General features: G+C 46.9%; 1 protein-coding gene and 1 pseudogene across 2 annotated transcripts in view; one reads left to right on the top strand and one right to left on the bottom strand.

Moving 5' to 3' along the window:
• The window catches only part of LOC144119939 (nuclear pore complex protein Nup133-like), a 117,097-nt pseudogene that overhangs the window by 60,110 nt on the left and 30,855 nt on the right, over nucleotides 1-26,132 (top strand). The window contains exons 22-25 of the transcript XR_013312415.1: nucleotides 1,224-1,357; nucleotides 2,063-2,102; nucleotides 6,162-6,340; nucleotides 14,069-14,144. The product of XR_013312415.1 is annotated as a nuclear pore complex protein Nup133-like (transcript). The remainder of the gene's footprint in view (nucleotides 1-1,223; nucleotides 1,358-2,062; nucleotides 2,103-6,161; nucleotides 6,341-14,068; nucleotides 14,145-26,132) is intronic.
• Nucleotides 16,222-26,074, bottom strand: LOC144115327 (uncharacterized). Its single transcript, XM_077649663.1, has 3 exons — nucleotides 25,572-26,074; nucleotides 23,829-23,900; nucleotides 16,222-17,614 (listed from the first exon to the last, which is right to left on the bottom strand). Exons 1-3 carry the CDS (start codon nucleotides 25,600-25,602, stop codon nucleotides 16,758-16,760), a joined length of 960 nt encoding a protein of 319 aa, XP_077505789.1. The 5' UTR covers nucleotides 25,603-26,074; the 3' UTR covers nucleotides 16,222-16,757.

Genomic DNA, 26,132 nt, shown 5'->3' with positions numbered 1-26,132 from the left:
GCGATAGCATTATCCAGGGGCCGCCGTTTATCATCAGCCGCTATCGGCTGCTGCGCGCGGGCGTACCCGTGGGCTCACTCCAGAACGAAAATTTATTAGTCACTGGACTACTTGTCCACACTTGCACCATCGTCCTCACTAGCACTGCCATCGTGATCGCTGCTGCAGTCCCACAGCATGTTGTTCTAACATTGTCGTCCAGTGAATCCCGTACTTCGCGAACAACCACATCACGGCATCACGTGAAACACCTGAAAATTTTCCTCGCTGCAGCTGCCACACCTGTATTACCCGTCGCAAACATTGAACTTGCGGCTCAGCGTGCCGCTGTTCATTTCTTCAGCGTAAAAAATGGCAGCCATCTGTATGCGGCCGTGAACGAGTGCCGGTCGCTTGCTGGACCTCGAGCACAAATGATGGCTTACGAAGCACTATATTAAAAACTTATGAAACGCGGCCGGCAGTCGTCAAATGCGTCAGAGCCTAAGAGAAATTATGCGTGAATGGCTAGAGAAATTATGCGTGAATGGCGTTGGCTCTTCTGTCAGCTACCGACACTACCTGGCACCGCTGCCATTCCGAGGGGGGGTCCCGCCTTGAGTGGAACAGTGGCCCTTCTATCAACTATCAACGCTCCCTTGAGCGCCGAGCGCGCATTTGAAAGTAAAAAGAAAACTTGTTGGATGCTTGAGCTTCCCTTAGAATTCAATTGCGTTATTGGGCCGCCTCCGCTTATCAGGAACCGCAGTCACTAGCCACTTGTGGGGTGCCAGTTTGCTGTTTATCGATAGCCACCGCCCGTATGCGCGGGCAGGGGATAGCAGTTCTGCGCATTGACATAGCAACTGCTCAACGCCAGCATCAAGAGCGATGTGACGGAGCCATGCAGCAAAAATGCAACCATGCTGTAGCATGCCTGATATCTCGTTTGTCTCGCCTTTACTTATAGTATGATGTTTTCATTTCGATTGTAAGTCGACCCCCTCCCCACTTCGGATTTTCAAATTTAAAAAAATAGGTCGACTTACAATCATGTAAATACGGTATTTGCCAACACAGGAAGCGAAACTGGCAAGTCAGTGCATAACTTCAGGGCACAGCTTGGCAACAAGCTACACCATTTAGTTTTGTCCGTGCCATGGCACAGTGCAAAAGGGTGCCTCTTTAATAGTAGGGTCTTTCGTAACACCGGAGCAAAGCCTGGGTCTTTTCCTCCCTTGCAGTAAAGGCCACCCAGTATGAAAGAGTGACCACACTGGCTGAGAAATACTATGACTTTGAGTCCTTGGTGGAGATCTGTGAGCTCACCAAGAACAAGGAGAAGCTGGAGAGCTACATGGTCCTGTTTAAAGACTAGGTATGCATGAATTGTTCTCACCGTTTTTAAATCTTGAGAATGAACACCTTATTTGTTCACCATGTTGTAACACATGTGTCGCTGCTGACTTGCTCTTTTATTATCCCATACTTGTGCTGTAATCTTCCTTTTGGACCTTGTTTTTTTATGGCATTCCGACATAAGGCGATTTTAGTACGGTGCGCAAAGCAACAGCTCGCAAAAAAAAATGGTGTGCTTTGCATTGGGCTTTGATACCAAGCTGTTGTGTGTGCTATTATGTTTGTGTGTGTTGCATATGTACAAAGAATAGCGTTAATAGTATGGCAGTGCCTTTTGAAGCAAGGGCCTTTGCTTTGGTATGACTATCATCATTACGGAATTTTTGGCTGCATCCACAACTAGAAATGATGCATTGGGCTTTTGCCTTATCCCATCTCCCCTGTAACCAAAATGAAGTGGTGATAAACCTTCCTCATTTTTCATTTTGTTTGCAATTCAGTTGCATCTAGGTACCAAAACGCGTCAGTTGTCATGCAGCACTGCAACCCGAGTTGTCCTTGTTTCCACGTTTGCATACATTGAACATTTGCAAACGTTGCTGATGTAGCATGCAGTGTAATTTTTCACAATATAGTTGCAAGTAGCTTACAAGCTCTGTATATTGTCATGTACTTGTCAAGGTTGGTGTACTTTAACTGAACATGTTCTGTCATTTCATTGCAGGGTTTTCCAGAATTTGTTTTCCAGTGGCAGCTTGACTCAGGTGAGTTTTAGTTTGAAAACATACCGTTAGGATGACAGGGGTCATTTTATTGCATGACTTAGGTCTCATTAAGCTTGGCTATTAAGCTCATTAAGCATTAGGATTAAGCTCACTTCTTTCAGTCACTGTGCAGATAGATGCTCCTTGTTTCATGTCTGATGGTAGGCGTTGGTATATAACAATCTTAATATTTCTTTTAGTCCTTAAGCACTAATCCGATGGGTACCAACCCAGAGCAAAATTGTTCTTTGTCTGTTCGCTGCTGGCCTACCACAAATGCTTTGTCTCGTGGCACTGCCCAGTCATCGTCATCTTCTATGTGGCACTAATCTGGGGGTTCTGACTCAAGCAAAATCATTTCTTGCGCATCTGCAACTGGCCTAGTGCAAGCGCTCTGTCCCGCAGCACTGCCCGCTCATCATCATCTTCTATGTTGCCATCCATGCTTTTGCACTGATTCGAATTTAGTAAATATTCTCCGTAGTTTTTTTTTGCAACCTGCCATGGTGGCTCACTTGCTTTGGTGTATGACTGCTGAACCCATGTTCGCAGTTTCGATTCCAGCCGCGGTGATGATATTTTGGAGGCAAAATACAAAATTGTCTGCGTGCTGTGCGATATCAGGGCACGTTAAAGAATCACAGGTGGGGTAAATTAATCCGGAGCCCTCCACTTGTCATCTCTAATAGCCCATGTGTTGCATCAGGATGTTAAACCACAGAGTTCAGTTTTATCTACTCTTTTGCATGTATTGTTTTTGTCTGCTAGTGGCAATTCATCCTGTGCCCTTTGCTGAGAACAGTACCTGTATATCAAGCTCTAAATGGGAAGTGAGCAACTTAACCTTTGTATCTCTAATGCAAGTGTAATATAGTATGTTGCCTCAGAATGGAAACAACCAACCTGGGCATTTGCATACCTTTCTCTTAAGTGCATTTAGTGCAAATGTATCATTTTAAGGCAGTGGGAACCCACATTTTGCACTTGCACTAAAACAGTTCACCTCTTAGCATGCTGTTCTGGCCTGACGTTACCCTTATAAATTTTTTTTGCGTAAAGACTGTGAGGTCACTGGTTGGGACTGTGAAGTGGGTGAGGACTGCAGTCCCCACTTTGCAATGTTGTGGCCTGTTCCCACGAAGCCTTATCAACATGTCGAGTAGTTTATTATGGATACCTTTTCAACAAACACATTTTTTTTTTCTAGTTCAGGAGTACACCATATTTTGTTTCAAAAATTATCATCCAGCGTTTTTTCTCTCTCTCCCTCCTCTTGAGTCGGTGCACATGAGCATCTCATTTCACTTCTGTGCTGCCCAAACTCCATTAGAAGTGCATGGTTCACAAAGCAGAGTATATACATACCTGCCAACTCATCCGAATTTTCCGTAAAATGTACGAATTTGGCCTCATTTCATGAATCTTGCCTCAGATTTTATGGAAAATAAATTTTGTATGTGAAAAACATTTGAAATTCAATTAAAACCAGACGGTTGCAAGTGGTACCTTGCACTGCCACGAGAGAGGAATAGGTGACATCTGTGAAATCATCATCAGCAGCAGCAGCAGCTGCAAAATTGGGCAGCAAAACATTAGTAATTCGACTCACTTCAATAAACGTTAATTCCTTCTCCTCAACTCCCGTTAATTCTGATAATCTAGACTGCCGCCAGAGTCCCGCCAAATGTCCATGTAAGTCTGTGGCATAGGGAGCTCATTTATTCGGATGCCCAGAGGCTGGCATCGGTTAATTTTGACGTGCGCCCAAATTGGTGACAAGTCGAGGTACCGTATTTACACGATTGTAAGTACTCGAATGTAAGTTGACCCCCTACATCACATTTCTAAAAAAAAAGACTTGGAGGTTGTTTACACTTGGCCTTTACCAATAGAATGCAATCACACTGTCCTGCAGCCTCGGCTTAATTATCACCAGCCGCTATTGGCTGCCGCGCGCGGGAGCGCCCTTGGGCACATTCCAAAACGAAAATGTATTAGTCACTGGACTACTCGTCCACACTTGTGCCATTGTCCTCACTAGCGCTGCCGTCATGATCACTGCTGCGGTGCCAAAGCTTGTCGTTCTAACATCGTCGTGCAGCGAAATTCGCACTTCGCAAACAGCCACATCACGACATCGCATGGAACAGCTGAAAATTTTGCTTCGCTGCAGCTGCCACACCTGTATCACCTGTTGCAAACGTCGAAGTTGCGGCCCAGCGCGCAGTTGTTTGTTTCTTTGGCGTAAAGAATGACAGCAGTCTTGAATGTAGCCATGAACGAGCGCCAGTCGTTTACCGGACCCGGAACACAAATGACGAATGACGAAGCACCACATTAAAAACCTGTGAAACGCGGCCGGCAGTACCGCAGTAGTCAGAGCCAAAGAGAAACTGCGCGTGAGCGGCGTCAGCTCTTCCGTTGGCTACCAACACTGCCCGGTGCCACTGAGGGGGGGTGCCGCCGCGATTGGAACAGCGGCCCTTCCATCAACTATCGATGCACCCTTGAGCGCCAAATGCGTGGTTGAAAGTAAACAAAAAAAAATTTGGACAACGCCTATTAAGAGTAGAATGCAAATGTGTTATCGGGCCGCCGCCGCTTATCAGCAGACACCATCTGCGGCCATGTGTGGGGAGTGGGCTGGTGCTGGTTCGCTGCTTATCTACAGCCACCATCAGCCGCCTCGCAAAGAGTGGGCATGCCGGTTCTGTACGTTGACATAGCAGCTCCTCAAGGCCAGAACCTAGAGCGATGAGATAGAGCCACGCAGCAAAAATGCAACCACCCTGTAGCATGCCTGATATTTCATTTTTCTAGCCTTTATTTATGGTGCAATGCTTTGGTTTCGATTTTAAGTCGACCCACCTCCCACTTCAGATTTTCAAATTTTGAAAAATAGGTTGACTTACAATCGTGTACATACGATATGTATGACCCGCTCTACAACCGATCGTTCATATGTTCCCCAGGCCTAAACTGCATGTTACATTGCTTCTGGCTCCTCTCTGACCTGCATGGAACGGCAGGTGTTTTAACCATTGACAGGGCCCCGGTGATAGGCCAATAGAGAGTGTGGCTGCATAGTTTCATTTTCGGAGTTTCGCCTCCAGCCCGAAGTGACGGCGACTATCGGCTACGCTTATCAGTCAGCCAGCCGAGCCACAAGCCATTTATAATTACAATAGTGTTGTCGTGGACCTTTTTTTGTTTGTTTGTTTATTGAAGGCATCTAGCCACTCCGGCAAGGCTCTGGCGCCAATGCGCTCTTCCCCCGATTAGGTCCACGTGATACCTCTGTTCTTCCGGTGTGACGAAACTTTGCGCTCGTCACGTGCTGTTTGCCATTTGTGTGTTGAATCCTTCTCATGTGCGATGCCACGTGTGAAGAAGCTCCAGCACTGTCACGTTGCGCACTGAAAGAAGCAATGCAACACATTTTTCTTTTCGAGAAAATACAAAAATGTGCTGGCTACCTCCCCTCCCCCCTCCCCATGCGGCCCTCGAATTTGAAAGCCTTCAGGTTGGCAGGTATGTATATCTGCACTTGGTTCTTTCAGTCTGTATGATGTACTCTCAGAATGGAATGAAGTATGAATATTGAACCTCACACAATCACTCGAACCCAAGATACATCGATGCATAACCAAAGTGCATTAGGCATGGATTGAAAAATGTCTAATTCGTCCCACTTGTTTGCATGCATCCGCATAGAAGTGAAAGCAAGAATGTGCATGTGCATGCTGTTTGTATTTCATATCAACCTGATACTAGTGCATCTGAAATAAATGCTGAAATAATAGATAAGCAGCTAGGGCTGCTCACATTATTGATTGCATGGCAACTCATGTGGTTCAGATGTTTGTACTGTGATGATGCTCTCTCCAAAAAATAGAAGGCAGAAGTGGCACAGATATTTGTCACACATACAGTTGTCACAGTTTATTGGAAGAAAAACAAAATTTAAATGTGTGCATGCAGGCAGAACTGGCAGTGTCATCTAGCCAGCATTGACTCTACTAATGTACAACTAGTGCTGTCTTCTAATAACTCACTCAGGGCGACGTGGGGAGCTGTTGGACCAGCCAGCCTCTCAACACGGCAACCTGGAGCGTTTCCTGGAGGGCCATGACAGTCTGAGTTGGCTGCACGACATTCACCTGAGGAAGATGGGGAAGGCCGCGACCACTTTGCACCGTCTGGGCCAGCAGGAGGAGCAGAATATGCTTCGGAAAAAGGTTGGCGTGCTCGGCTTCAGAGTGTGCACACTTTGCAGCAAAGTTGCCCCGGGACATTCAGATCTGAACAGTGGAGGTTACCCACTCATACCAAATGGACATTAAAATTGACGTCCTGTGGACTTCCTAAATGTCCTCAGGACGTTCAACTCAGGACGTTCAAGGGAGTTTCAATGCCCACTGAGTAAATAGCAGCCTTATTTTGGAGTTCACCTACTGGGATGGGTCAGTGGCTATAGCATTTGGCACCCGAGTTCATAGTTGCGGGCACAAGGAGAAGTACATGCTTTTGAAAAAAGTTGATGTTCCTGGCTTCTGACAAGTTACCCCGAAACATGAGGTCACCTGCCGTGGTGGGTTAATGGCTATAGCAGGAGTCTCAAACTTGAACTGCTATACGAGTGGCATTGCGTCTCCCATGGGCCAGACGGCGGAAAATAACAGATTGGGAGGGGGGGGGTCAACCACGATGGCGTTTTTCTTTTGGGGGGGGGGGGGGGTTAAAAGAGCGACAGTCTTGCAGTGTGTTAAATAAAAGCAACGCGAAGATAATTGGCCTTGTCAAGAAGAGGTTTTATTTTTTAATCGCAAGAATTGCCCCTCAATTCTAAGCATGCTGCTGGCTTATATATGCATAAAATCTACATGTTACAAAAAAAGCTGTCCTTTACATACCCAATGTTGATTACCATGCCCCTACTGATCAGCTATTTTCACACTATCAGATTATACTAGTTCAAAGCTTGCACAAATGTTATTTAGCAGCCAGATACAAAAAATTTCTGAAATATGGTAATCGAGGGTTTCGAGATTTAAGAGGAGACGTGGGTCTTGAAATGATTAAATTTCTTTTTTGCAAAAAAATAGCATATTCGGAATCAGTACACTCTAAAGTACCTGCCTAAAAAGTTTCAAAGTCTAATTCAACCTCCGACTGCTAAGAAATCTATATATTTTGTGCATATAAAGTGTTCAAATGGCAGTTTCGGAGTGAAATGTGTCAGAACTTTGCGCCCGTCGCCTCCCACGACTGCGTCCCCGATGGCCGCCATCTTCGTTTTGTGTGAAAGCTGGGCCCTTCCCCACATCCTGGTATTACTCACTACTGTGAATATTTTTGGAACATTCACATTTCGCCGTTTTTTTTTTTTTTCAGGTCTCTACAATGACCTCCACAAATGGCTGGCGCGTGCATTTCACATGCAGTTTTCTCAGCTTTGTGTTTTTTGCCAACATGACTAGCCTTACGGCAGTTCTTATGTTTTTATGGTGCAGTTTCAATTAATCTTACGCCATTGATTTCAGAAAGAACACAGGTGTGTAGCTGTGCTATTTCTTTTTCTGCCTAAGTTGAACATTTCAAATTTTGTGAACCATAATGTCACCTAATTATATATTTCATAATTATGGCATTTTATGTGAGCATTTTTACATGATGATAAACCTCAGCAACAGTATAATTAGCATAGTCCAGATGGCAGGTTTTTGGATACAGCTGCATTTCAATTAAAACTGAAAAATGTTGAAAGAAAGTGTCTTAATGAACCACAAGAATTCAGCTAATTAGGCTTCAGTTATTTCCCATAATATGGGAACTAATTGATATATGCTGAAACTAATTATATTTTTGAAAACAGGAAGAAGAAACACATATATACGCCCAATTTTCTTACAATATATGTAATAATAAAAATTTTCATTTTAAGACCTGCGTCTCCTGTTAACTTCTCTCACACGAACTATCCCGGCCTATATCCTCCGAAATACAGAGAAATGGTTTATTCTTTTTTGGGGCACTAACTATGGAAAGCAGATGCTGCATTTCAACATGCCCCACTTACTAAACCAACTACAGTCTATGAATATTGGTATTACAAAAAACAACTTGTGCGAAATTTGAGCCGCTTAACATAGAAAAAGGAAACGTTGTTATGATGTATTTGTTCACTTTTCATATCTAAATACTCTGCTTGTATATACTGTATGTGTGTAAAAAGTGTTGTGTGAAGTGTTAGCCGATCTTTTGATATTTGCAGTGAACTGTGTCTCATTTTCCTGCTGTGTGCCACATAGGGGAGGGTGGGGGTCCCTCAAGTAATCTCCGACGAGTTTTTACCCGGACGTACCCACATCTTTGATGTAAATAAACTTAAATTCGAGGTTTGTTAATGTTTAGCAGCTGCAAGGGGTGCAATATCCTGTGTTATATCGTGTGCGAAGACAATTCGCTTGGTGGCTCTGTGGTGGTCATATGTCATCCTTGAATGCAGAGCAGATTTGTTCACTTTCAATAAAGAGAAGAGGTACTCGCTCAAGTATGTACTCCTGAACAAGGCAAAGATCCTTTTCGCTCGGAGCCGCAGAGTTGGAAAAGTTGTCTTATCTAAAAAAAGTGCAAAACTCCGGGACACCTACGTCTTCAAATTTTTGTCGTAATGTGGTGCTTGCTTGAAGTTCAATAAGCTGCATTTGCAACATGGGCTCAACATAGTCAACTCGCACAGCGAAGGGTACAGAGAAAATTTCCAACTGTTTGGAGAGGCTGCGGATGTTTTGAAACCAAATTTTCAATTCTTCCTTGAACTTGCAGAGCAAATCTGCGAAATTATCGCAAGTTTCTTGGGCAACGTGACCAAGTGATTTGAGAGTTGAAAAGTGGTCCAGCTTATTCGCTTTTACCTGATGCTGCCAGAGTTGTGTATTTGGGCTGAAATGTATGAACGTCCTCGTATTCATTAGGATTTTTCGTTTTCCATGAAGTTTTATGTTCAGGATGTTCAGGTGAACACATATGTCTGTGAGAAATGCAAGGGAACAAAGCATCTCCTCATGTGACGGCTCGGCTATTAGCTTATTTTTCTCCTTCACGAAGCTGTTGGTTTCCTCTCTGAGGTCAAAAAATCTCTTCAGCACTTTTCCACGGCTCAACCAGCGCATGCCTGTGTTATATAAAATCTCCTTATGCTTGCATTCTTCCTCTTGTTACAGAGAGGTGGTTGAGCGCTCTTGAACGAATGCAGTTCACTGTGCTGAGCACAATGTCCATGACAGATTTCATGTTCACTGCCTTGCTGCATAGTGCTTTTCGATGTAAGATGCAGTGCACAGCCACAAACTGTTCAGTGGCTCTGAGCCCTTCAGGCTTCATTTGAAAATGTCCTACAAGACCGCTCCTGCTTCCAACTGTTGGTGGAGCACCATTGGTTGCTGCACACACACCATCTGCTCCCATTGCAGTCCAGTGCACCGAAATGATGTCCGCTCTTGTGGTGGTGCCTTTCATCGAGAAAGTTCTTCTGTCGTATTGAGATTTTGGTCTGTGCCACTGCGCATTATCTGTAATGTCAATGCTTTCTTCAATGGCGAGAGAAAAGGCTTCAAGTTCCGACATCGGTTCATTAAGGCAGTTTGAATTTTGAATGTCCCGTGGCCTATGTTATTTCTTCTGAACGTTAGAAACTGTGACCGTTGACACCCCGGCAAGTAACGACTGAACCGCACTAATTAAAGCCAAACTGCGCGTAAGACTCGTTCGGGCGGCGGGGCCGCGCGCACGGGAGCCTCACAAAAACGACGCTCTCTCGGTGGCTTTCACTTTCACACTGACTTTATTTACACGGGTCGAAGTTTGACACAAAACACATGGATACAAAAGGGAACAGTGGGAAGGGGAGAAAAGAAGGCATCCCGAGCGGTTGGCCTCGGGCAGTCGGGAGAAAGAGAGATAGAGAGAGCCACTTGTGACCTTGGTCAGACCCGGCGCGAGGGCGGGGGTCGCGTTGCCCCACGTTGAGCGTCTTCCCGTTCCGTCCCTTCGGGGCCGTCTCCTATTTTCCACAGCCTATCTCAGTAATTCTCTCCGCAACTGCATTGGGTGAAAGGCTTGCCATATAAACTCTTGTAAGGGCCGCACTTTCTTTTTTTTTAAATTTGGGTGTGAATTTGAAAAAGGTTTAATCATATTTTCTTCTCAGTTATCAAGTCCAAAACAGGCGGTGTGGCCCATACCCGGGTGCGGCCCTTACATGGTATATGATATCTTTTCTAATTCCTTTTTTATGCTGGGACAGATGCCACCTGCGGCTTCAAGCAAGTAACTTTTCACAATTAACCATTGATGAAAAGTTTTGCAGACTGTACATTTAGATGGGAAATAATGATGCTTACTCTCATTATTTCTTCCACTGTTTTGGCAGGCTTTGAGAAAAATTCTTGCTGTTTTTTGAGTGATGTCTTCAGTTGATCCTCTGTACTTGTCATGATGACAGGACATGAAACAGCGCTGCAAGTTGTACTCCTTCGGCAGGCACAGTCTGATGGCAGATTAAACACATCATCTTGTCCCACTACTCAGTGAAAAATTATGGCTGTTCCCATCGATGTTGAAAGCACCGTTTTTCATCTTCAGTTTTTCGTTTCGTTGAAGCCTTCAACAGCAATGTTCCAACACTGAACATTCACTATAAGCCTATGTTCTTGTTGCCACAAGTACTGTAGAAATAACGGAAATAGATGTGGCAGAAGTGGAACACTAGTTAGAGCAGGTTATCACCGAGTGGCGTTCGGTACAATGAGGTGCCCAATATAGTTTCCCAAATAATGTCACAGAGGGTGAGAAAAAACAGGAAAAACTCTTCCTCAGTAAAATGGATGTGGTATGCTGTATGCAGACTGCAAAGTCTCCAAGTGGCAAGTGGGCTGTGAGGCATGCAACAAGTACTTCTGGCTTTGAGGGCAACTCCTCAACCCAAACTGTATGCCTTTGTAGGAAAGCTTGCATGGCTCTGCGTTTATCAGTGCTCACTGAATGCGCTGAAGGAAACAAGCAAAGGTGGCGGCCAGCTTAACTTTGTCGTCATTCTGCATGGCTTATTACTCCCCTGGAATTCCTTGATCTCCAATTGCTAAATAGCAGACGATGATCTTCAATAGCTAAATGTGCAGCCCTTCATACTTGCAGCCTTTCTAAGATCAGTTGTCCTGGTATTTCAAGCTGCAACTTCATCGCTAAACTAGTTAAGGAAAGACCCTGATCTTGGAAAAAAACTTTTACATAATGAAGTCACAAATATGCAATATTCAGGAAACATGCAGTTGTGTGTGCTGATTCTTTATATGTCATTAAATTTCATGTATAGCAAGTGCACATAAGTAGTATGTTATGCCAGTCTTTTGGAAAGTGCATATAACCCAGACTACCACTTTAGATCCAAAAGACACTGACAGAATGTACTGCCAAAATATTTAATGTACAGAGGATGTTTCTTAATTCATAGAGCTCCTTAGTGCATATATAGCAGCATAAACCGTTTGAAAAGCTTTCCGGGACACATGCACTCGAGTTCCTTGTGATGGTCCAGCATGCGAGCCTGCCTAATTTAATCGTGTCTAATTGTGAACATTCACAGAAAGTCCACTGTTAGAGTCTCAGCAATGTGCACAAAGTAACATTCTGACCATATCACAAAATGCAAGTCAAATGGATGTCCACTAACAGATGATCTCATGTAAATGCTCGCACGGATGTTTCATGGGTCTCTCAAAATGATGTTTGATGTTGGGAGCATTTGTGGATATCCTCTAAATATTTCTGGTTCTCTGGGAAATGGTTTCGCTGCAGGGAACTTACCTGAATATGTGGCATTGCATGGTTTCTCTTGATGTCAAGGAATGCAGTAAAGGAAAAATTATCATCCTGCGTACTGTTAAGTTCTCTAATACAGTTTTGAAGTTGCCACTCCAGAAATGGGAAGAGAAGTTTGTATCCCTGTTTCCGGAGTGGCAACTTACTCAAATTGTATAACAGGCAGGATGAGAATTTTACCTTTATTGCATTCCTTGATGTCAAGAAAAAGCAATGCCATGCATTTAGGCAAGTTTCTTGCAGCGAAATTGCTTAATAGCTCTCTCCAAAAAATTACTTAACATATTGCATAAGTGCCCGAGGACTTGTTTTACATGAGCCGCCGCAGTGGCCTAGTGTTTATTTATGGTGCTCGGCTGCTGATCCGAAAGATGTGGGTTCGATCCTGGCTACGGTGGTCGCATTTCGATGGAGGCGTAAAGCTAGAGGCCCTTTGTACTGTGTGATGTCAGTGCATATTAAAGAACACCAGGTGGTTGAAATTATCCGGAGGCCTTCTAAGTCTGTGTTGCTTTGAGATGGTAAACCCAATAAACTAAACCAAGCTTGTTTTACATGATATTGAATGACATATTTAGAATCAGCACACAAAAAGACAAGCTCCCTGAAGATTTTATGTTTGTGAGTTCGTTAAAAAAAATTTTTTTAGAAGACCAGCATCCCCCCTCAAAATGGGAAAATGTATGTAATGGTAATAGTGGGATTTCAGGAATGAGGGAGGATAAAGCTTTCATAGGGTAGCTGCCAGTCACGAGGTCCATGGTTTGAGCGTGAAGAAATACATGGTAGATGGGCATCCTTTGCCCTCTTTTCAGTAAGGTGAGAACTTCACAAAGGCTGCAGGTACCACTTGCCTCCCCCCCCCCCGAAAAAAAATAGCCACGCAGCTTTTCCAGCCTACTCACCTAGGCATGCTTTCTGTGCAATGCGAGGTGTGCCCTCAAAGTCTTCAAATCTTTTATCGGTTGCCTGTAGTTGCCCGTCAATTCCTCGGAATGTGATTTCACAAAACGAACCAAACAGTATTGTTGCTGGAGTGGGCCACCTCAGTACTTTCACCTCATACAAGACGAAAGGTAGTGACTCAGAGTCAGGAATAAAAGCAATGGTAGGAAGTTACTGCCTTTCAATTCCCACATCAGAGATTTTCACTCTGGTAAAGAAATTGTCCACTCTCAAGCAACCTTCTGCAGCTCTGCAGCAATGGCTACGCAGTAAAGGGAAAGAGACGGGCCTTTGTCCCTGTGCCAGGGGGAGGGGGTTTGTTTTTCGGTTTAGGGGTGCAGAGGGGGGCAAGACAGAGAGAGAGAATTGTCTGGCGTTTTGCTCCTTGTGTGCTCTTGAGGGCAGCTGACGACTGTCTGAAGGGAATGCAGATTAAGGGGCCCCTGCCTCTTCTTCCTTCCACAAAGAATGAGTGCTGTTTGCGGACATAAGTTTTTGGCCGATTTAAGTTGAAAAACAAATCTGGTGGTGATGCTCATGAAACTGACTCTTGAAGCTAGTACAAGCTTTCGGAATAAAAGATGAAACTTGGAGGGCCAGCGGGCCATTTGTTTTCAGAAACCTGGGCTATAGCATTTGTCTGCTGAGTTTATGGTTGTAGGATCAAGTCCCAGCCACAGTGACCACATTTTAGTGGAAGTGATTTGCAAAAATTCCCATATGCTATGCGATGTCAGTGTGCATTAAAGAATTCCGGGTGTTTGAAAGTAATCTGCGGACCTCCACTACAGCGTTTCTCATAGCCCATGTACAGCTTTGGGACGCTAAGCCCCATATACCAAGCCATCATTTTCGAGGTGAAATGAGAAGGTATTTGGGCATCGGGATATTCAATGCACGCTAAACAATCACAGGTGGCTGAAATTGAAATTGTTCAAGAGCCCTTCTATTATAGCTTGCCTCATAGCCCACAGTGTTACTTTGGTACATGATTATTCATTAACCACTATAAAGTTTTCGTCAGTGCTCAGGGGTTGCTAGCTGGCTTATTTACCACTGCACCTTGGTGCATGTTGTGAAACTGCCGTTGCCCTCCTCTTTTTGAGTATTTCAAGGTTTGTCTTTTTTTTCCTCCACAGTACCTGTTAAGCCACAGCAAGCTAGCAGCACTTTGCAGTGATGACCCACCAGAGACACACGCTGACCTCATCAAAAGTGAGTGAAAATTTGTGTGAACATAAACAAAAAATTTTATGGCTATAATGCATTTAGTAATGTGGTAGCTGGCATGCTCTAATTATTTTCCACACGGGCAGCAGGGACCCCACATGGGCATTCCTATGCAAGAGGAATGCCCATGTGGTGTCCCTGCTGCCTCTCCCTTCCCTTATCTTGCTTGGCTGCATGAACACAACCTCTTTTTTTTTATGGGGGAGTGACATAGATTTTGCTAAACAGAGGAGCTAAAATTATCGTTTGCCTCAACACACCATGAATACTTTGTAGAAGGGGTTACTGAACTCTTTCCCTTATGTGGGTGAAATGGCCGTTTTTCTTTTTGTAGGTTGTCGTTCTAATTTTTAGGTCCAAGAACAGTCCGATCTGAAATTTAATGCAGCACACCAAAATGAGGCCAATTAAATACCTTTCAATCACACGAGTTTCTTTAAAGTGTTTTATGTTTGACACCAAACCTTTATTGCAACAAAATCACGGTCTTTAGATAAAATTTAAACACGATTTGTAAAGAGATGCTTGTATCTATAAAAAAAAATTTTAAGTAACTGGAACATTCAAACATTCTGACTGCCAACCACACACGTGCATTTTCGCTTTCGTGTGCTGTTTGTTCTTGTCATGAACTGCTTCCAAGCATTGGAATTTTACTACGATGGGCAAGCACCTTAATAGCTACATGGCTGGCTTTAAATTGAAAGTCTTGGAGTTTTGTGAGTGTGAGTGCGGGTGATCATGAGTGTGAGTACGAGTGAGTGCATGTCATTGTGAGTGGGCATGAGTGATGAGTGGGTTGGAGTTGGTGTGAGTAGATATGAGTGAATGTGAGTGCATGTGACTGGCTATGAGTGGACGCGACAGCGAAGTTTGTTGCGCGTGTTTCGCAACGACGGTCTCCGCTTAGCTACTTTCATGTTGCTAACAGCTAAGGGAAGCAAATATTCACTACCGAGGGTGCTCGAGGCAGCATTAGGCATCATTATGGTGTCTGGACGACTGAAGCAGAGGATTCAGCTGGCACGGGAAAGGCAATCTTTAGTTTCTGTTCACCTTACTAGTTCGCCATTGGCATGCGCACAGGCCCTTCGCTGGAGCGATTAGCCGTTATGAGTTGTCGGATCCTTTGATTAAATTTTTAATTGCCACTTCTAGACACGCCTCTTACATGGCTCGAGCTTATATACGCAGAGTTCCGACGCTTGCTGCTGAAACGATTGTCCGCTTCTCGGCAATAAGTAGCATAAGGTGGGATCTCAAGTACTGGAATGGGCGCTTAGGCTTTTTCTGTGCTCGGGTTTTTGCATTGTAGAGCTCTGCTCTGGCTGTAATTTTTTTATTGGATCAGACCCACGAGAAAAACCCGACCCACTTGGCCCGGCTCTTGAACTGCACAAGCTCGGCTTAAGCCCGGAAACAATGTGAAAACCAAGCACGCTTTTCAGTAATGCCATAGGTTCTTGTTTCCATCATTCACTTGAAGAAACATCGCGTCGCAAATCAAGCATGTGGATTTTATTTATTTTGTATGCACAGCATCAGAGATGGTGATGCGTTGCCTCCAAGGAGTTAGCCGAAGTGGTAATATTTAATGTTTTCATCTGCTCTAGAAATGATAATTTTGTGCCGATGATGACAAATGTGTCGGCATTTTTTGGCAGTGGATATGAGGTAGCAACCAAATTGGCCGCACCTTTTTTATTGGTTGGGCGTACAGTTTGGGCCTAAAAATTTTTTTATACTAGGGAAAGGGATCTACAATATTTCTCTGAGTGTTGTTACCTTTTCGCTCAAGAAAAAACTGCAAAATAAAAGCAGTAAAAGTGAATGAAAGCTAATAAGAATCAAGCTATGGGCAACAGTTTTTGTTTCACCTTAAAGTATCATGCAAGCAAGTGCTGCGCTGTTCAAACTGCTGATACTGAGAAGGCAGCGAAGAAAAAAGCTGTCCTACAGACATCATCGCCAAAACTGTGACGAGAAGAAAGCAGGAGACAAGGCGGAGAGAGTGTGTGTGTGTGTGTGTGTGTGTGTGTGTGCGCGCGCGCGCGTGCGTGCGTGCGTGCGTGCGTGCGTGCACGATTGCGTGTGTGTGTGTGGAGGGGAGAGCTTTTCATAAACAGGTCGAAGGGCATCTGCATGTTTGACACTGGACTGTGTGCTCGTGGAACAGGAAAGAGTTCAGGTTTAAGTCCCCCATTTTCCCAGAGTGCAAAAAACCGTTCTTTTAGGGTTATGAAAAGGCTCCCGTCAGCATCATGTACATGGAAATAGTACGCCATCGGCAATTTGGGCTGCTGAGAGCTACCCTGGCTAGTCAACAACTGTGTACAAGCTTCTGCTGCATGTGTGCAAGGCGGGGCTCTGATTTGTGGGGCCCAGTCTTCAGCTCTGGGTCAATGAAATGGGCTTGTGAAATGCAATTTTTCTATCTTTGTGTTTTCAATATACTGTCAATAGAATAACTTCTGATTGCACACTCTGATTTCAGCAATTCTACCCGCCTTGATATCTGGACAGCGCGAGGAGTCCTTTGAACCAGATACTGTGATTTTCTCTAAGAACTTCTGTATTTCCCAGTAACGCGCCACCATTTCAGCCTTTCGTGGGCGCCACAGTGCGAGCCCCGTTGCTGGTGGTGCCCTCGCCGCGGGTGGTGACATTGGCAGTTCTTCTGGAGCGACGCTTGGGCGGGGGCGCGGCCGTCGGCGAAAGCAAGTTGGTGGGCGAGCCTTTGGTGGGCGCCACAGTGCGAGCCCCGTGGCTGATGGTGCCCTCGCCGCGGGTGGTGACGTTGGCAGTTCTTCTGGAGCGAAGCTTGGGCGGGGGCGCGGCCGTCGGCGAAGGCAAGTTGGTGGGCGAGCCTTTGGTGGGCGCCACAGTGCGAGCCCCGTGGCTGATGGTGCCCTCGCCGCGGGTGGTGACGTTGGCAGTTCTTCTGGAGCGAAGCTTGGGCGGGGGCGCGGCCGTCGGCAAAGGCAAGTTGTTGGGCGAGCCTTTGGTGGGCGCCACAGTGCGAGCCCCGTGGCTGATGGTGCCCTCGCCGCGGGTGGTGACGTTGGCAGTTCTTCTGGAGCGAAGCTTGGGCGGGGGCGCGGCCGTCGGCGACGGCAAGTTGGTGGGCGAGCCTTTGGTGGGCGCCACAGTGCGAGCCCCGTGGCTGGTGGTGCCCTCGCCGCGGGTGGTGACGTTGGCAGTTCTGGAGCGAAGCAGGGGCGGGGGCGTGGCCGTCGGCAAAGGCAAGTTGGTGGGCGAGCCTTTGGTGGGCGCCACAGTGCGAGCCCCGTTGCTGGTGGTGCCCTCGCCATGGGTGGTGACGTTGGCAGTTCTGGAGCGAAGCTGGGGCGGGGCCGCTGTGACCACCCGCTCCTGCACCACTTGTGCGAACGACCTCTGGGTGGTGCCATTCAACGGGAGCGCCGATGGGGCGGCCTGCGAGCGTCCGGAAGGTCCTTCCGGACCAAAGGGAAGGGAGTTAGTATCACCGATATCGGCAAGGTTTACCGATGCGTGACCATTTTTGCTAACATGGCATGACCGAACGGCTCCGAGCACTAATGGGCGATTCACTATTGCGCAGCTGCAAGAATGGGCTATGCATATGTTACGTCGCTGAAGCCGTGAAATCTCGCCTTCTGTAGAGCACCCGCCTCGGATTTGGGAGGTGGCGGGTTCGACTTCCGCTGATGGCCGGTTACCCACCCGTTTCCTCAAAATAGGCACAAGCTATACCCCGGCATGGTGCTCGGCTTGTTAGGTTTGCATGGCGTGACAAAGGAGCCTGCGTCTTCAAATTCGGTCACTTTGGGCTTGGAGAGACATCGAAAATACGCTAGATCTTGCATTCGGTCAAAGCGCACTTTGGGTTCAGCTCAATTTTTTTCTGAAAACCAAATAAAAATCGGGGAAAGTTGTTGAAACAGGTTAAGCTAATCTATTAGGTAAGCCTGTCGAACGAAATATGGCTTTGAGAGCAAGGTAGCAGGGGCCTGATCGGAAGCATCGGCGACGCGCCGCGCAGTGGTTAATGTATGGCAAGGAGACAAGACTAGTTGGCACGGCCATTGTGAACCTATTCACTCGGGGATTCGAGACCCTATGGATCAAAACCCAATATACGTCTACACCATCCGACGCGTCGGAATGACTGCTACCTCGGCTACATTCGAGCGCGAATAATAAGACTTGTTACTCCCTTTACACCCATTGTAGCGGGCTCGCACAGGAGCAGCGGCAAAGGCGCGAATTTAAACGAAAAAGTGCACGGCAAAGCTCGTCGCTTCATCGCGACCAAACAAGGATCGCTCGCCTCTAGGCAATATGTAATCACGTACGCGTCGCGCGACAGGCCAGTAGCACTAACCTAGGGGTTAGGCCTGGCGCGTTCCCGCAAGCCGACCTAAAATTAGTGGCGAAAAAAAAAAGCGCCATCTGCAATTTTCATGTCCGCTGAAGAAATCTCGCGGAAGAACGTCAGCATCGCGAAAACCTAAGACGTAATCAGCTTCGGTTCAAAGCGAATCGCCACTCTGGCTAAAATAGCCATCGCGCGCGGGACATCATGATTTCGTTGCGCCCAGAGCCGGCCGCGTCGTACCAAACGGACTGGGCGGCGCGGTGACCGTCTGCGGACGTGAAGTCATCCTAAGCCATCCAGTCAGAGGGGTGGCCCTACAGCCAGCGATTCGGATGACGGACCCGTGGCCTCCGTGATAGGCTCGGGCGGCGCGCCGAGCTCAATCACGGAGGCCACGGCGAGCCATGGAAAGCGCCTCCGTGGTAGGCTCTGGCGGAGCGCTGCGCTCTATCACAGAGGCTACGGCGGGCCGAGGAAAGCGCTCACCTCTTCCGCGGCCTAGTGGCCGCGCTAACGGGCCTAGTGGAGTGGTTGCGCTAACGGGGCGGTCTCCATTGGGGACAAGGAACGTTTGTGGGAGCCCAGATTTGCGACGAGGGGGGACTCCTGGACAGTTGGGTGGGTGGGGGGGACAGGTCACCTGAGCAGCGATGCCACAGCGACCTACCCGGCCGATGAACGAGCTCCTGGACCGAGCCGGGTGGAATTAAGGTGCCTCGCGCCTCCCGGATGGGCGCAGCCGCCGGGCCTGGCCAATGGGGGAGCGAGCCAGTTTTGAACCCGCTCTGTGACATCACAGACGAGGGAGGGAGGGGTGCGGGGCCGAGCGCGCGCGGTCATGCCACCGGCTCGTGGTATGCGCTTCTTCGTTGTCCTCGTCTCGGAGGTACAATTTGGGCAAGTAAGATGAAGCAAGGTTGGAGTGGTTAGCGCTCGGACCGCGGTTAGGAGTCCTGCCAAACGTCGTGGCCCGCGCGGTCACGTGTGGCTCCGCACCTTCACTTATGGCGTCACGGCGGGTGGACAAAGGAAGGGACTTCCTAAGCTGCGATTAGAATAGCTTAATTATAACCAAGAAGAATCAACGAGTTTAACTTGAAAGTTTGTCCTTTTGGGATTCTCAGAGAACACCGTCCGTGAGGCTATTCTACAGCCCTGCTGTTTACACGTATGTATAGTTTGTAATAAGTGACCAGGGTGCATGATTTGCTTCTTAGTTGCACATTTGAGAACTTAATTATCTCATCTACTAAGCTCTAAATCACTGTAAGGTAAGGACAGCCCTGGTCCTCACCGTATAAGACCACTTGATCTTTACAGAAGCTGTAAAGGCTCTACTATGCGAGCGAGAAGCAGACCATGCAGCCTAGTTACTTTTGGCAGAGACTGTAAGTACCCTCGCGCCCTATGGAGGGGAAGGCAGGCCTCATTTCCTCAATTTAGAGTCCCTCTAATAAAGCCAAAAGCAAATAAAGAGGTGACGGAATGCCTGCCTCAGCAAATTTGTCACAGGCATAAATCAACCAAAACAAATGAACAGGGGCTAAAGAACAGACATCAGCAAATCCAAAATGTCATAGCAAATGAAACGCTAACCATAAAAGAAAAAAAAACTGTCACGGTTTAAACTTGGTTAAGCCCATTACAGTGCGAAAGTATTCCCAAATCTCCAAGGTCAAATTTTGGCAGTTGCCCGGACAAATTTGGTGGTCGCCATCGTACCGGGCACCATGAATTGTGTTTGGACATCGATTTTGGTCTAACTCGGCCAGTCAAATTTTAGGGGTAGGCCGGGCCAAATTTAGAGGTTGCTGTCATGTTCGGCGTGGTCAGTTAATAATAATTGGTTTTTTGGGGAAAGGAAATGGCACAGTATCTCTCATATATCATGTAAGGGAAGGGATAAAGGAGAGAGTGAAAGAAGAAAGAGGTGCCGTAGTGGAGGGCTCGGGAATAATTTCGACCACCTGGGGATCTTTAACGTGCACTGACATCGCACAGCACACGGGCGCCTTAGTTTTTCCTCCATAAAAACACAGCCGCCGCGGTCGGGTTCGAACCCGGGTCAGTTACGGCTAGACATCGATTTTGGTCCAAATCTGCCAAGGAAAAATTTGGGGGTGGGTGGGCCAAATTTTAGGGGTGGCCCGGGCTAAATTTGGAGGTCTCCATCGTGTTCGGTGCGGTCAGTTATGGCTAGACATCGATTTTGGTCCATATCTGCCAAGGTCAAATTTCGGGGGTGGGTGGGCCAAATTTTAGGGTTGGCCCGAGATCAAGGTCAGGGACCATGCCACCATGGTGGACCAGGGTGGTCATGGTGAACCTTGTAGACATAGAACACCATATGTTGCCTATAGTAATGATAATGCTATGGTAGGCATAACCAGTGGTGGTCCAACTGCGCCATTTGCACCATATTGCTATAATTCTACTTGTCTGCGCCTCGCTGCGCCTAACGAAGTGCAACTTGCGCCAAGTGTGCCAAAGCACCACCTTTGCCTTGCTAACACAACCGTAGAACGCTTATAGCTTCTATTTGGTCTTGGTCTGGCAACCAGCCCCAGGCATGCCGATCGGATTGCTTGTCAGGCTATGGCCTGTCCCTTGTCTATCAGTTTCCCGCGCGTTCGTCCAGCGTTGAGCAACGGGAAATTGCCAACACACAGTTCGGGGAATGAGCAAACGTAAGTATGGTCTCTTCATTAGGCGCTTGCGTTGTTGTCGCGGAAGCTGTTATCGCAAAGTTGAAACGAGCCGGTGATTACATTGCAGCGGCCAAAACAAGTTGTCGGTGAATCGCATCGTGCAAACGTATACTACCGCATTGGTACTAAAGCGACAGCGAAGCAAACATCATGAAACGACATAGTCTGCACCATATATAGCGTGAAGGAGTAGTATTATAAAACAATGTATTCGGCGGCACTTTCATGGGATTAGCACCGGGCAGGTCGGCATCTACAAGCGAAAACATTTCTGATCTTGTTCGCTCGTAGCTGCTGATCGCTTGACTGAGCCGATATCGTCACTAGGCGCTTTGGAATTAATCACCGACGCTCACTAGCCGCAATATTTTTTTATAGTCGCTCATCGCATTAATTGTATACCAAGAAGAAAATACGCTTATATCTGCGGCACCATCTGCTGCATTGCGAGCACAGGTTGGGTCGCCTGCGGTCGGTAGCCGTGTACTCAGCTGAGCTCGAGAAGTATCGGAGCTCTCGTTCGTGTTTAACGTTTGACAGTGGATATTGTTTTTCATAAAATGCACAATTTAGGCATCGCTTTATCTAGCAGAACTTATTTTGCTTGAAAGGAGCTGCAGCCGATGTTCGCGTTGCCGGCGGCGGAGGGGCACAAATTCGCGGTAGTCTAGAGTTACTCTATAGGCTCACTTGTACAGTAACTCTACGGTAGACGATTGGCCCGTCGGTTGTGCGGTGCGCCAGCCGAACTTTGGACACCTCTCGCGCGGCAGACGTCTACGGCACTGCAGACTGGTTCTCCGTTACGGCGTTTGCCGCTAGCGTGTAGGGTACATTAGTTGCAGACTACAGTGAAATGCCAGCTCTTGTAGGTCGCGTACTACTGGAAGGGTTGATAGTCTTGTGATGGCGTGTTGGTTTTGCTGCGCAAGAATTAATATGACGTTCAAGTGGTAAGAAATGGCGTAGAAGTGGTAAGAAATGTTTACTATTCAAATCTGCTGTCCGCTCAGAGCTATTCAGAGAAAGCCAGGAAGTCCTAGGTATTCCTTCGCATGTGTTTTTGCGACATGTGTCGAACAGGTGGCTCACTTTACAAGAATCACTGTGCCGTATTCAGGAGCAATTTGATGCCATTAAGGACTACGTTGAAAAAGCAAACAAGACTGGCCAGCGGTCTGCCACCCATATTCTTCATAACAATCTGGCTGGGGCATTCTTGCAGAAACCACTCTATGCTAAGATAATTTTCCTGAAGAATTGTGCTGAGCTATTCACTGGCTTCCAGAAGCCGATTCAGAAACAAGAACCACTTTTGCGCATTCTTCATGTGGAATTGCTGTTATTAGTTCAGCGAGTTCTTAGCCGCTTCTTATGCAGTGAAGCCTACCAGGGCAAGACTGTTGATGATCTGAAGAGCCTTAACCTGCAAGACTCCACACTGTGGAAGACAAAGCCCGAGGTGGGTATGGATACAGATGATGCAATGCGGACCTGGGACATCCCTGAAAGAAAGCGTTTGCGGCTTTGGGCCCACGCTTTTTACATAGCATGCTTATAAGACTTGCTGCAAAAGCTACACCTCTTCAAAACTAACTGCTGCAACATGCAAGCATTCTTGGCTTGCACGTCACAGATGTAGACTCGGAAGCCCGCTCACTGCAATACCTTGCTTCAAAACTGCCACAAGTGCTACATCTGAATGAAGTGTGTCGATTAATTGACGAATGGTACATGCTTCAATCCGATCCAGTTAACAGCACTGAAGTTGCAGTGCCTGAATGGATTGACAGCTCATGGGGAATCAACGGAAATCAGCTGCTGGTGAGCAAAAGTACCCACTGCTTGCAAAACTCGTGAAAGCCCTCCTGTCTCTCCCGCATGGTAATGCAGATTGCGAGAGAGGGTTCAGTATAAATAAGCGTCTGCATGAGAGCCGTGCCTCTTTCTCTCTTAATAGCCTGAATGGACTACGGCAGGTTAAGACGTATTTGCAAAGGTACAACGGGGATGCCACCAAAGTATTCCTGTCACCTAAGCTGGTCCGATGCGTAAAGAAGGCAAGGACATGTTATGCAGTTAGGCTTGAAAAGGAAAGTCAAGATTCGGAGGTGACGAAGCCTGCAACCACACAGACCCAGCCCAATGCCATTACAGTGGAACGAGTGAAAAGGGCTTAAATGAGGAGGTTGCCTCATGCCGTGCATTACTTAAACACGCAGATGAGACAATCTCTACTGGCTTGGCTCACAACAGCATGGAGCAGGTCCAAAGTGGGCAACAGTTGTTAGCTGAAGGGAATGCTAGCCTGGCTACTGCACTTCTCGAGCTTGACGAGCTGAAAAAAGAAGTAGCAGAAGCCACTGACGGAAAGAACTTTCCATATTTTCATTGTGCAATATGTGTGGCTTAAATAGATAAAATCATTATTTATGTTTTAATGCTTATTTTACAGTGTAAACAAGACGTGCTCAGATGGTGCATGTAGGCACCATCTGAGCATTTCTAGTCACTTTTGTATTAAGTTTTATTGCATAAAACTGTTCTCACTAGTGTAAAAGTGCTATTTACATAGGCAAATATGGTCTGTTTGCAACATACCATGGTTTCCTGCTGTGGGCACACGAGCTAGATGGCTGCGCTGCGTCAGTCTCTCTTGCTTGTGTCCATTTGCTGTAAAGAAATAATGAACAGTTGTGCAGTAGTAATAAGCTGCACCAAATGTCATACATTTGCTTTTCTCCTGCTCCAACTGATCCAAAACGTTTGTGCTACACAACTGCTACAAAATGCTAATGTGGCTGCTCCTAAATTGCTACAAAACAGTCTTTTTCCTGCTCCAAAAATTGCTCCAAATCTGAGATTGGCTGGACCACCACTGCATCACAAGGTAATTTCAAATTCATCCGGAGACAATATCAGATAGTTTTGCACCAAGTAGCGCTTTTGCTTAAAAAGGCACGGTATGTCTTGACAGGCATACCAGCTACAAGTCACGTCTGTGGGCATGTGCCTACCACAACACACACACACACAAAATTAACAGCTACAGGATCTGCAGCTCGCATGTTGTGTTACGTACACGAAATAGAACAATGAAATTGCCACTGACTTGTCTTCCCTGTAATGGGACTACAATCTGAGAGAGGCGGCAAGTCGTGAATTTTTGAAGTACCAAACTAAATATGCTACCATGGAACTTACAGAAGCAATACACAGTGCAGTGTTAATAGGCTTCCACCATATGGCCAGGACCTGAAGTGATAGAACCTGTCTGAGTGGTGTGAGCATGTGTGGTCAGCGTTAAGGGCTAGGCTAGATTGGAAGCTAATGATCAAATGAACACACACGTGTTAAATAATGCCCCATAAGTGACAGCATATAAAATAAGAAAATGATAACTGCAACGATTAGCAGTCTATTAACAGTCCATTCAAAGAAAAAGGAACAAGCTCCCTCGCACCACAAGTTCTTATGCACCAAAGTCGCTACAGGCCGAATCAAACACAGAAGTAAAAATTCTCATAGTGAGTAGAGAGAAATTATAGGGAACAACACAAGGTGAAATTTCCTCTACGAACAGTACGCCACATTTGAGATTGCGCATACTAATGACTTGTAGGCACTTTCGCTCAATTCACCTCCATAGTGTGAACAGCAGTAACCCAGCATAGTATGATAGCCCGACACGAATAAATGCCAAGTGTGGCGCGTCTTACCGCAGTAGCAATTTCCCCACGAAAGTAAGCTTAAGTAAATCTCAATAACGACAAAGTCGGCGCTTCTACTCACTACGAAAAAAATTCCTTTCAATAACTGCAAATCGCAAGCAAAAGCTCAAGCCACGAGCGGCTCTTCCACCGGTGGAACGCCCCAGTGTCGCCACGTCAGCGGACGGCGTTCAAAGTGTGTATCAAACATAACAGCACCGACACCGCGAAAACTTCAAAAGAGCAGTGACGCGAAACTCTCACAACGTATGCACTGCACAGTTTAGCTGGCTGCACTCGAGTCTGAAAACCCGCCCAAACGAGCGGTCAAGTTGACTGACTCGCTGCCGCGACTAAGTGAAAACGGGGTACCGAAGTGCAAAATTCTCAACCTCTCGCCTCCGTGGTTCCTGGTATCGAAAAAGCACGAACCGCATGCAGTGCGAGGGTCACCTGAGTCGCTTTGGGAGTTTAAACCAAACCTCATAAACCAAACCTAGCTGTCGGTTCCAGGGCATGCCCACACATTTGGAACGCATTACCACGTTCTTAACCTGCGTCTCGGAGGACCCCCCCTTGGTGAGCTATCACGAAAACCGCGCGGGAAATTAAAAAAATAACGGAAACTACTTACTGCGGCCTCGAGTCGCGCCATCCTTCGACATCCTGTGTTCTCCTTAGCGGTGACGCTGCCTAGCCCACGACGAGCAGAGGTGGTACCGCGCTCGATGTGAGGACGCTGATGTCAGCTACGCGCAGCCGCTGGCTTTGTCGTCGCTACCAGGCGCCGGGATGGACTGGGAGCCAGACGCTGAAACGTCTCGGAACCCACAGAGTCTGATCTGGAACCTGCGCCAGATGGAACGAATCCGAACAAGTCGGACGCTCGCCGCTTTCAAACCTCTCCAGCTAAGCGGAGACAATGATTTAGCCTGAAATGGCCGCTCTTCCTGTCCGCTACTGGTGGCGTGGCGTCGCGTTCTCGTGACCTACTCGTGTCGCAACGCCATTGGCTCAAACCCCCCGGGGAAGACACCTCCTTTCATCGCGTTCTGCCACTGCCAAGTAGACACGAGAAGAGCGCGCGTTCGTGTGTGCGCGTGTGCATGCGTCGGTGTGTACACGAGTTCCTAGAGTACATTTCAAAATCCGTCCATCGCCGACCAATTGTATAAAGTAGCTTAAACTTGCGCCG

The sequence above is a fragment of the Amblyomma americanum genome, chromosome 1 (genome assembly GCF_052857255.1).
Source record: "Amblyomma americanum isolate KBUSLIRL-KWMA chromosome 1, ASM5285725v1, whole genome shotgun sequence".
In the NCBI taxonomy this organism is placed as follows: domain Eukaryota; kingdom Metazoa; phylum Arthropoda; class Arachnida; order Ixodida; family Ixodidae; genus Amblyomma; species Amblyomma americanum.
Note: the sequence above shows the minus strand (reverse complement) of the source record. Positions and strands in the feature narration are given on the sequence as shown.